Source organism: Dromiciops gliroides, chromosome 1, assembly GCF_019393635.1.
Source record: "Dromiciops gliroides isolate mDroGli1 chromosome 1, mDroGli1.pri, whole genome shotgun sequence".
Taxonomy (NCBI): Eukaryota; Metazoa; Chordata; class Mammalia; order Microbiotheria; family Microbiotheriidae; genus Dromiciops; species Dromiciops gliroides.
In genome coordinates this window covers 285,939,330-285,951,513 of record NC_057861.1, presented here as the reverse complement: position 1 = coordinate 285,951,513, position 12,184 = coordinate 285,939,330, and the positions used below count along the sequence as shown (strand labels likewise).

General features: G+C 38.2%; 1 protein-coding gene across 3 annotated transcripts in view; it reads right to left on the bottom strand.

Moving 5' to 3' along the window:
- TMEM70 (transmembrane protein 70) overlaps nt 1-12,184 on the bottom strand; it is a 39,079-nt gene extending 26,895 nt beyond the window's left edge. For 2 of the 3 annotated variants that reach the window (XR_006354120.1, XM_043976758.1), the window contains exons 1-2: nt 11,867-12,184; nt 10,465-10,576 (exon numbers count right to left, since the gene is read on the bottom strand). Coding sequence is in view for 2 of the 3 variants with exons in the window: in XM_043976758.1 (XP_043832693.1) it covers nt 10,465-10,576; nt 11,867-12,079 (325 nt within the window). In the remaining variant the exon portion in view is untranslated. Of the gene's footprint in view, nt 1-3,348; nt 3,891-10,464; nt 10,577-11,866 lie in introns of those variants that run through there. The other variant, XM_043976756.1, reaches the window with a different exon arrangement.

The window sequence follows — 12,184 nt, the reverse complement described above, 5'->3', positions numbered from 1 at the left end:
TTTCCAAGACTACAGATTGAAAATGAATTCCCCATATTACTGCTGTATCATAAGTTTGGAGCAAACACTCTCCACCTTCTACCCTACACACACATGCATACATAGACACATATAAGATGTGAATTAAAAACTGGAATTTATCAAAGGAAAAACATATGCAAGTGAACTTTTAAAGAAGAGTTTTACTGTTCAAGTATGGGCAGGTTTACACTGTGCTTTAATTATACAGAAAAAACAGAAAGATATAAAACCTAGTATATCAATTTAAACGAGAATGGAATTAAATTTTAAAATTAAATGTTAGAATTTATACATCCAATAGTTGCCATTGCTCAAAATGTTTTTGGAAGTCCTGTTCTGAAATTGTTTTCAGAACTTTACAAGCTACACAAGAACATCTTCTGGACATGTCATATTCATATACACAGATGTATATACACATGTACATGTGCTTAAATATATGCATAGCTGTGTAATTTAAAACTGGAATGGAGTTTAGAAGCCAGAGTCCAATCCCCTCATTTTATAGATGAGGAAACAGAAACACAATGAAGATAAGTGACTTGCCCAAGGTCACATAACTAGTGTTTGAGGCAAAATTTGAACCTAGGTCTTCTGTCTAGCATTCTATCCACTATACCAACTTACTGCCTCTTGTCCATGAAGGTAAAATAATGAAAGCCCACACCAATCATGAAAACTAGAAGAGATTTGTGGGAATTTTTACAATAAACTTCTTACCATTAGCCATATTTGGACTCAATCACAATGTATATGCGCTACTTGAGGATGTGGAAATGGTACTGAAGAAAACAGATAGGAAGAGCAACTAACTACATGACATATTCAAAGTTCGTCAGCACTGGGGTAGATATAATTTTGGGGGCACTAAGGATTCAATTCTCAAAGTACTTAGAGAACACCAGAGGTATGGCATAAATAGACCTTATTACCACAAAATATCAATAACTCCCAACCCATAAGTCTATTTCCTTATCCCTACATAACTTTTGAGTATAATCTACAGAAGAAACGAGAAGGGAATAGGCAAGCTTTCACGAGCAATAGCCTATAGCAAACAGAATCTTTAGTTGCACAACTCACCAGTGTAAAGAATTAGAGATCTCATTATGCATATTAACTATTTTTTTTTTGGTGAGGCTATTGGGGTTAAGTGACTTGCCCAGGGTCACACAGCTAGTGTCAAGTATCTGAGGCCAGATTTGAACTCAGGTCTTCCTGAATCCAGGGCCATATTAACTTTTTAAAAGGCATTTAATTCAATAGAGGAAAGTGTCATCTTAAAGACTCTTCTCCAAGGTCCATGCATATCAGAATCAGATTCTTAGAAAGATGTAACAAGAGCAATAACTTTAGTGATCACCTGATTACAACTGTCGAGCATCATATGAAATGCATATTATCTTTGTCTAAGGTGTTTGCCACTGTCAGAGGATGTCCAGCAAAGAGTATAAATGGTCACATCCTCCAGATACTAAGGTTTCTATAAAACTGTTGCAGGGGCAGCTAGGTGGCGCAGTGGATAAAGCACCAGCCCTGGATTCAGGACTCCCCGAGTTCAAATCCGGCTTCAGACACTTGACACTTAACTAGTTGTGTGACCCTGGGAAAGTCACTTAACCCTCATTGCCCTGCAAAAACAAAAACAAAAAAAACTTGCAGCCCTTTGCAACCTTAGAACAGGGGTTCCCAAATTTTTTCAGTCCCCCTTGACCCCCTATTCAATATAAAAAAGAACAGGCACTTTTTTTTCATAAAGCTTTATTCAGCACAAAAATTCTTACTATAAAATTTGGTTTGTCAGAAGTCACATAAAAATTCTTTGCACTCTCTTGACAACTTTCTATATCCCCTGGAGATACATGCATGTGTACCAGGTTAGGAAGCCTTTGTTTAAGATAAAATTCAAACTCCTGTTTTCCATTTAGTCCTCCACAATCTGGCTCCAACCTTTTCTGCCCAGCAGATTTCACATTACTCCCCCTCAGACACTCTGTACTAATTAGAGTGGTTGCTTGGCGTTCTCCGTATTTGATATCCTATCTCCCACCTTTATGCCTTTGCAGTCTATCCCTCATACCCGGCATATTCTTCTTCCTGACCTTTGTCTCTTGGAACTCCTAATTTTCCTCAAAGCTCAGTTCAAGTACCTCTTCCTTCAAAGGGCCTTTCCTGATTTCCCCCATCACTCTATTTCTTTTTTTTTTTTTTTTTGGTAGGGCAATGAGGGTTAAGTGACTTGCCCAGGATCACACAGCTAGTGTCAAGTGTCTGAGCCCAGATTTGAACTCAGGTCTTCCTGACTCCATAGCCAGTGCTTTATCCACTGTGCCACCTAGCTGCCCCCTCCCTCATCACTCTAGATCCAGTATTTATGAACATGCTAAATTCCCATGGTAGAGTTTAAGTTCCCAAAAGGCAGACTGTCTCTTTCTTAGTGCATAGTACACAGTAGGTACTCATTAAGTGCTTGTTGATTGCTTCAAGCCCATGAACATTTCTAAGCCTCCTAAATGAGAAGCTAATCACTCAAGAATTCAACATAATTATACACAAAGGGAAAAACAATCGAATGTCTATTGTTCAGATTATATGTCACTAAATAGACAACTTGGAGTTGATCTATCATTATATATATTTTGGTCAGACCACATGGTCAGACCACATGGATGGTACCAAGTCCAGAATGAAGCAGAATGGATTGGATTGCCTAGAACAATTACACAGTAATTTTGATAATTCCTATGCTTCAGCTTGGGGAAAAAAGGGCAACTTTCTAATGTTATTTTCTTGTTGACTATCACCAAACAACAAAGTCTCTGAAGAATTAAAGTTGTGGATTACCTTAGGATAATTGAGGGGTACCTGGTGGGTATGAGTAGACAACACATTACTAAATGAAGAACTGTACAGGAGAAACATAAAGGATGTCATCAGAAATGTATAAAAAAGACATGAGTTGACCTCATAGGGTCATTGTGAGGCTCTAAGAAAATGTGGATAAAGCATTTTTAAACCTCAAAAATAGTACAGTTGAAGAGTTCAGGGAAAGGTTTGAGGAGGCATCACATGACCTATAAAGTCCTCATTTTTAACATACCTGGTTTTGCAAGCTGTATGTAACAATTTCATATGTAATCTCTTTCTGTTCTATTTTATCAATGGAAACATTCTCTTTTTTTGTTTGTGAAGTTTGGAATTTTTAAATATCTGGCTTTCAATAAAAAACTTTCTAAATATTTTATTACAATTAAGCTAACACTGTATTTCATATGGCTTCAAATGTTCCATGTTTTTATTTATTACACCATTATTTTAAAAGTCAGATACTAACAATAAAAGAATAATTTATTATTTTACAATGATACAAAAAGCATACAATTGAATAGCTACACAACAACAAAGAGGATCACATTTATTTTCTTCATGTTATTTCTTTTCATCAGATTCTTCAATATCAAAAGTAAAAGGCTTGTCATAGCCCATAAGATGGTTATAATCTTGAGGATGTGGGAAAAGCATTGGATTAACTAGCAGTGATTTTGTTTTTGCATAAAATGAGGTAAATATACTTTTGATATCTGGAACCTTTACATCATTCTGATGAAACACTGTTCTCTTTTCTAAAAGAACAATGTTATAGGTGATGGCTGTGTAAGTGTCTGTCTCAGCTTCATGGTACAATCGAACCACATATCCCTTTGTAATAAAGTGAAGCAGCATTGGAGTAATTAATGTAAAAGTTCCCAAAGCGCCATAAAATGCAATTTTCAGAGGCAGACTTCCAAATTCAATATTAGATTGTCCAAACATATATGGGAGTAATGCAAGGCTGAGCAGGCTTGTCGAATAAGAGAAACATTTTACACCTGAATTTTTAAAAAAGAACAAAAATTAGTTAGTGTTTTTTCTAAGGTACAAGATAATCACTTTATCCCACTCGTCTTCAATTGTTCTTAACATTTGACAAGAATTGCTTAAGAACTTATTCATCACTATGGTTTTCGAATTACTACAGGATCTAAGTTAATAATGAAAAAATTAACAAATTTTAAAATAAAAACTGTTTTTTTAAAACATTTTATCTAATGGAATTCTTTTGTGGTTTTTTTTTTTTAAGTAAGGCAATTGAGGTTAAGTGACTTGCCTGAGGTCACACAGCTAGTAAGTGTTAAGTGTCTGAGGCTGGATTTGAACTCAGGAACTCCTGACTCCAGGGTCAGTGCTCTATCTACACTGCGACACCTAGCTGCCCTATCTAATGGAATTCTACTAAACAGCACTCATATATCTAGAGTATCCAAAGTAAAGATCTTAAGCTGCTTCAAGACCTTAAAGTAATTACTCCCTGAATTATCAGATATTAAATTATTCCCGAGGGTTTTTTGTGTTAAGTGTATTGAAAAGCATATTATCATTCTTTGAAAGAAACGGAATACTCAATTCTACAATCATACTGAATAATAGATAATTACTATAGTTAAACTATAGGATCTTTTTTGGATTATATACTAGCTTTCAATTTCACACTTCAATAATTTTAATACTAAATAAAATATTCTATCCATACCAAAATTAATGTACTTTTACATTTATCTTAGCAGAATGGAGCAAAGGAAAAAAAATAGGCAAATCATCACAAACTTTGAGCTAAGGTTCTTAAAGGCAAGATAGGTGAGGCCAAAGTTAAGCCTACCAAACCAAAATATTCCTGGAGCAAAGTAAATACTTAACAAATGTGGTGGGGTTTTTTTTTCATTTATACATTCAAAATGGGGGGTAGGTATATCTCTAAAGTATGAAACATTCGATCTAGAATCTTTTAACTTGTATTAGTTCAAAACCCCTCAATTCATTAACCATTCATTCAAGTGCCTGACTCCCTGGGACTATTTTAGGTACTCACATTTTTATAACTATTCATTACTCTAATAAACAGTGGCTATGGTCAGTCTTTCTGTTCAGATTGAAAATTATGATCATTCTATGACAATCTTCTGAAACAAATAGATTAAAGAGTACTGGCAGGCAAGTTACGTTCAAGTCAAACACTTTTACTAGGTTTACTTAATTTCAGTTAGGATTTCCAGACCTCTTCCATACTTGGTCTTCTTTCTATCTCTAGAACTGAGATATAAAATACAACTATCTGTCTGGAACTCAGTACAAAACAAGAACAAGCATGGCCCAGCCATTTCCTCCAGAAGTGTATGGAGTCAAGCTTTCACATCAATTCTGAAGTAAGGAAGTAGAACTAGAAACATGTTCCTACCACAAAGAGCTACTATCGGGATAGGGATACTCAAGACACAAACCCATAATAACAGAATAATACTAATAATATCTACAAGTAAAGCCTCAAAGAAAAATATAGCTTGAACACAAGTTCAAGTAGAATCCCCTGGAAGCAAATGTCTTAAAAAGAGCTAAAAATGATTATATAAATGAAATTTAGAGTGACAGAGGTAACAACTGGAAAAGAAAGGAGAGTTATGAAAGAATGGAAAGAGAATAACGACTTGGCACAAAAAGTATAAAACTTTACCCAAAACTCAGTTTTTAAAATGGATGTTAAAATTTTTTTACATGTAACTGGATAAAAACAAAATGCTAAATAAAGGGTAAAAAAGGAAAAAAATTTACCCAAGCAACAGACTCCATGAAAATTAGAAAGTACAAAAAATATTTATAGCCGCTCTTTTTGTAGTAGCAAAGGAATCATCAACTAGGGAAATGGCTGAAAAAATTATGTTATATGAATGTAATGGCATATCATTGCAACATAAGAAATTACAAGAGATGATTCCAACAAAACCTGGGAAGACTTGTATGTGAACTGATCTGGAATTAAGTAAGCAGAACCAGGAGGACAATTTATAAAATAACAACACCACTGAACAACTTTGAAAACTTTAAGAACTCTGATCAAGGCAATGACTAATCACAATTCCAGAAGTCGGATGAAGAATCACACCTACCTCCTGACAAAGGTGATACATCAAGATGCAGAATTAGAGATACATTCTTACATGGCCAATGTGGGAATTTGTTTTTATTGCTATGCATTTAATTTTTTTTTCCAATGGGAGTGGAAGTGGTGGGGAAAAAAGGTAAATGACTGTTAATTGGAAAAAACTAAAAATGAAATTTAAAAATATTATAGGGGCGGGGCAGCTAGGTGGAAAAGTGGATAAAGCATTGGCCTTGGATTCAGGAGGACCTGAGTTCAAATCCAGCCTCAGACACTTGACACTTACTAGCTGTGTGACCCTGGGTAAGTCACTTAACCCTCATTGCCCTGCAAAAAAAAAAATATTATAGGGCTTGCTATAAGCAAAAACAAGACTAAGAATTCCTGACAGACTTAAAACAATAGAAGACACAGAAAGAACTATACAAGGCCAACAGACAAAACCAAAAAGTAAGACAGGCCAGAGCCATTCTATATTGCTCCTAACAAAGTCTATTTTATATTCAGCACAGTATAATACTACTAATAACAAATAGAAAGCTCTTCATCTGACGTAACTAAAAGATAATTATTCATAAGGGTTTCAGATTAATGCAGTTTGACTATACTTAAGTCACACTGTAACTAACCACTTCCCTACAATTATATTCTTACTTCTATCTACCTTAGTGATTTTGTACAACTCATATCCTTCCCTTTTGCTGACTATAAAACAGATATATCACTATCTATCCCTATATTTTGTACAGAAACACCAGAACAAGATATTAAATAGTACCTGGAAAAGATTTTGAGTTTGAGTATTTAAATATATTGCCCATTTCCATCTCCAGGATAAAACATCATCTTAAATCCACCCACCCAAAAAAAATGATTATTGTTAGCCCTGGAAATGTGTTTTAAAGGACTGCTTTAAAAAAAAAATTACAAAAGCCCTATTTCCACCTTATGGCTCCATGTTATAGCATCATACTGCTCTAACACACCCACACTATAAACTCCAATCTCTTGACTCCTCAATTCTGTCCTAGGCCATAATCCCTGCACTAACACTCTTTCTTCTTTTCCCTAGCTTGACCACTTGGTGAACCAATTCAAGGCTATGCTGACCTCCTTTCTTGAATTCCTAGCCCTATTATCTTATCACCAGCTGTGCCCCACCAAGCTTCAGTCTTGGATCACCAACATCTGCTACCTTTACTCCTACACACATGCTGCCAAATAAAGATGGAGAAAATCGGACAACTGTTCTTATTGAGTCCACTACAATTAATGTTACAAAATCTCAATTGGCCCCTTGCTGCTACTAGGCAATCCTAGCATAACTCCCTCACCAACTCACTATCCCACTCTCCACAGCAGTTCTTCCAAGCCTTTTCTTCCCTCCTCAAACTTCCCTTGGCTTCTCTGCCCTCCCCTACCCCCAAGAGATCCTTGTTTCTTATTTTACAGAAAAAATTGAGGCCACTTTTCCCTTTTTTTAAATCTCATATTACACAGATGTCACCTTCCTCTATCTCTTCCTTCACTCCTATCACATGATGAAGTGGCTTTACTCCTTACCAACACTACCCTCTATCCGGTCAATTGACACCATTCCATCCCATCTCCTCCAACAGATTACTCTGTCATCCTCACTCTATTACTTATTTTCAATCACTCCCTGTCTACTGGCTGCTTTCCTACTGCCTACAAACATGCCCATGTCTCCCCAAGCTCAAAAAACCTTTACTTAATCCTTCCATCCCCCCCAATCAACCTAGATCTCTCCAGCCCTTTGTGCTTAAACTACTTGAAAAAGATCGTCTCTAACAGGTGCCTCCACTTCATTTTCTCTTCCTCTCTTAACCTCTTACAATCCAACTTCTGACCTCATCATTCCACCAAAACTTTTCTCAATGATCTCTTAATTGCTAAATCCAATTGCACCTTTCTCAATCTATACTCTCCTTGAATTCTCTGCAACCTTTGATATTCTCTTTGCTGTAGGTTTGCAGAACACTACTCTCTCCTGGATCTCTTCCTACGTGACTGTTCCTTCTCAGTCTCCTTTGCTGGATCCTCATTCACTTAATACTCTCTAAGCATAAGTATCCAAAAGGTTCTGGCCTGTGCCCTCTACGCTTCTTTCTCTACACTCGGTGATCTCATAAACTCCCTGGAATTTCATTAGCATCTATCTCTATGCTGATGATTCTCAAATTTAGCTATCCTGCCCTAACTTCTCTGCTAACTTCCAATCTCTTATCTCCAACTGCCTTTCAGCCATCTCAACCTAGATAGCCAGTAGACCTCTTAAACGCAACATCTCCAAAACAGAACTAAAATACCTTTTCCCTTAACCCTATGCTTTCACCCCCACCTTCCCTATTGCTGTAGAGAGCAACACCATTCTCCCGGTCCCTCAGGCCTCCAACCTAGGTGTCACTCTCAACTCTTCAATATTTCTGAACCCCTTTATCCAATCTGTTGCTATGACCTGTCACATTTCACCTCTCTGGAATAAACCCTCTTCTCTCTACTAATACTATCAGCACTGTGATGCAGACCCTCATTACCTCACACACGGACTATGCAATAGCCTGCTGGTAGGTCTGCCTGCCTCAAGTCTCTCTCCACTCCAATCCATTCTCCATTCATTGACTAAAACAATTTGCCTAAAGGACCAACTATGTCACCCCCCTACTCAATAAACTCCAGTGGTTTCCTATTGATTCCAGGATCAAATACAAAATCTGTTTGGCATTTAAAACCCTTTTTAACATACGCTGTCCCTCTTCTGCCTTTCCAGTCTTCTTACACTTTATTCCCCACCATGTATTCTTCCCAGCGCCACTGGCTTCCTTCCTCTTCCTCAAACTGTTCCTTCAAAGAAGCCACTCTGAGCACCAGGCATTTCCTCTGACTGTCCCTTGTGCCTGGAATGCTCTCCTTCCTCATCTCCACCTAATGGCTTCCTTTAAGCCCCAACTAAAATCTCCTCTTCTACATGAAACCCTTCCCAATCTTAATTCCTGTGCCTTTTTCCTATTTATCTTGTAATATAGTTTGTGTGTATGTGTATCGGACTGCACAGCCACACTGTGGCCTGTGGCTCTTCAAGGCACTGATCCATGGTCGTCCCCAACTGGCAGAAGCCTACTATTACTACTACTATGTCTACATGCACACATACATACATACATACATATTTGTTTCTTGTCTCCCCATTAGATTGTTAGCACCTTGAGGGCAGAAACTGTCTTCTACCTGGTTTTGTATCTTCATACTTAGCACAGTGCATGGCACATAGTAAATTTAGATATTTACTAAGAAGCCCCTACTATCTAACCCCAACTATTGCATTAACCAGTAACTGGTCTATCTGCAGTTTCTCCCCTCTTTAATTCACCTTCCATACAACTTTTAGAGATAATACTAAAGCACAGGTCTTATCTACACTTAGAAGAGTTTGGCTAGGTGCTAAATAATGCTTGTTAATTGACTGCCCACATCACTGCCCGGCTCAAAAAGCTCCAGTGCCTCCTCACTGTCATTAGGAAGGAGTACAAACTACTCTGGCATTTAATGCTCTGGACAATCGGGTGCTGGCTTACCTTTCCAGCTTATTAGACAATGAGACCCTTCATGCATTCTACATTCCAGCTAAACTGGTCTGCTTGTTATTACTCATATACAACATCTTAATTCTAGTATTCAAGCGTTTTCACAGGCTATCCCCCATGCTTGGAATGTACTTGCTCCTCTCCTCTATCTCTTGGAATTTCTAGCTCTTTTTAAAGCTCAGTTCAAGTATCATGCTATACATCAAGGAAACTAGATGGTGCAAAGGACAGAGTACCAGACTTGGAATCAGAAAGATCTGAATTTAAGTCCAGCCTCAGACACTAATTATGTTTTCCTGGGCAAACCACATAACTTGTCAGCCTCAGCTTCCTCATAAATATGCAAAATATTTTAAAATATAAAATAGGGATCATATTAACATTGACTTCAAAGGGTTGTTGTGAGGATCAAATGAAATAATATTTGCAAAGTGCTTAGCACAGTGCCAGGGACATAGTAGGTACTTAATAAATACTTATTCCCTTCCCTTTCTCTACCTGAGACCTTTCCTGATCCCTCAAGCTGTTAGTGCCACATCTCCAAATTGTTTTGTATATATATTTATCTTTGTGGCTGTTTCCTTTGATAGAATGCAAGTTCCTTGAGGATAAAGACTGTTTCATTTTTGTTCTTACATACCCTGAACCTAATGGTTCTTGACACAGAAAAACAATGCTTATTGATTTAAAAAACAAAAACAAACCTAAAACTCTATAGTTTATACACACACACACACACACACACACGTGTGTGTGTATATGTATTTTTTAAACCACCATCTTATTCCATGTCTTTCAACAGTCCTCTCTAAGCAAGAAGAAACGATACTTAATATAAATAAGGGATATCCACTTCTAAGCACATACCAAATACTGTTCTTGCCATATTCCCTGTATAAATCAGTCTTCCATCTTCTGATTGTTCAACATGGGCATGAGCATGAATGTATCGAACACATCCACCGGAAGAAAAAGCTATCTAATGGATTAGAACACATTGTAAATGTTACACAATTTTTAAAAACTGTTCAGCGTATAATGTAGTATCTATCCATTTTGGAAGAACTTTTCATTATTGCAAGTGTTTTTCAAAACTCTCCCAAAAACCTTGATTAATCACTACAAGAAATATCTGTAAGAAACAGAATGAGGTGAATTTTCAAAAAAGAAACAGGGAAGTTCAGCACCTACAGTGACAGAATAATCCAAGAATAATGGGACCTACAAAACCCAGATTGTGAACAGAAAATCAAGAATGACACAAAATGATCATCCTTTAAATTGTAACTGTAAATAGCTATATGTTCCTTGTTTATAAGTGAAAAAAGTAAAATTAGAAATGTCAAACTAGTGAAAATAAGCATGTTATTCCTGGTATTAACTAAAAGCCTTGTAAATACAATGGCTTGCTCCCCTATGTTCCACAATCATTTTTATCATCTTTTACTTAATATTGTTTTATATTTCACACAAACTGAAGGCTGCAGCACATTACAGCATTTACTTTTCTTGCTAAGAAAAAGTGAAATATAATCAGGGAAGCCTGTTTCCTAGGAGTGTAGGATTAATTTTTAAATCTCTCCAAAACCTAAATTTTATCCCGCTTCCCCTTTAATTTAACCCTTCACTTCCCAATCCCATTATAGTCATTTTCTTTCAGCCACCATCATAATTCCAATTGCGGCACATTAGGAGTAAAGGGGGGCATTTCCGACCAAAGGAACTTTCATATAATGGAATTCCCGGAAATAGACATCACTCACTCACGGAACTATGATCTGAAAACCAGAGTGGGGATGTTTACTCTCCCTAGTTCTGGGCCCAAACTGCTTCTCAATTGCCCTTTCTGGGTTTGGAGACGCAAATATTCAAAAAGCAGGAGGAAGTGGGGGGCGGGGCACGGTGTAGTGAAGTAGGTATGGCTTCAGGATTTATTTCTACTGATCTGAAAAGGTCTTTCAGCCACTGTAAAAAAACATTTTCTGTCACACGTGGGTCCCATGGGCAACAGACCGAAAAGAAGTAAACGGTGCCGCCTCCAGCGTCAGTCTCTAATCTTAATCTGTTGGATTTTACCGACACGTGCCTGGTTTTGAAATCAAGACCTGGTGCCCAATGAGGCTTTCCAAGCCTCAGGTGTGCGGCACCAATCACCATTTCCCCCACCCCCGGCCAGGGTTGATCTAGCCGAAAATGGGAAAAACCCAAGGCCCCAGTCTCCTCCCGGAACCCCCACCCCCTAAACTGGCCAGGAGGCCGGAGGCGGCACCTGTTCTCGACGGGGCGCCCAGAGGGCGAAGCCTCGCGCCACTCCCGGGGGGGCTGCGCGTGCGCTCCATTCGGTGCCAGCGCACTCAGGGTTGAGACCAAAAGCCTCCCAGCGACCCCGCAGCGCCGCTACTGCCCACGGTCTAATTCTGGTCCCGCCGCTGCCGAGACGCAGCCGGGAAACCCACGGGCTACGGACGGCCAAGAGCAACATTTTGCGTGCTCGGGGTGACCTCAGACAGCTTCCGAACAGTGGCCCAGCAGCGGCCTGGTCTCACCAGCAGAGAAACCCCCTCCACCCCAGCTTTCCCTCCGCCTC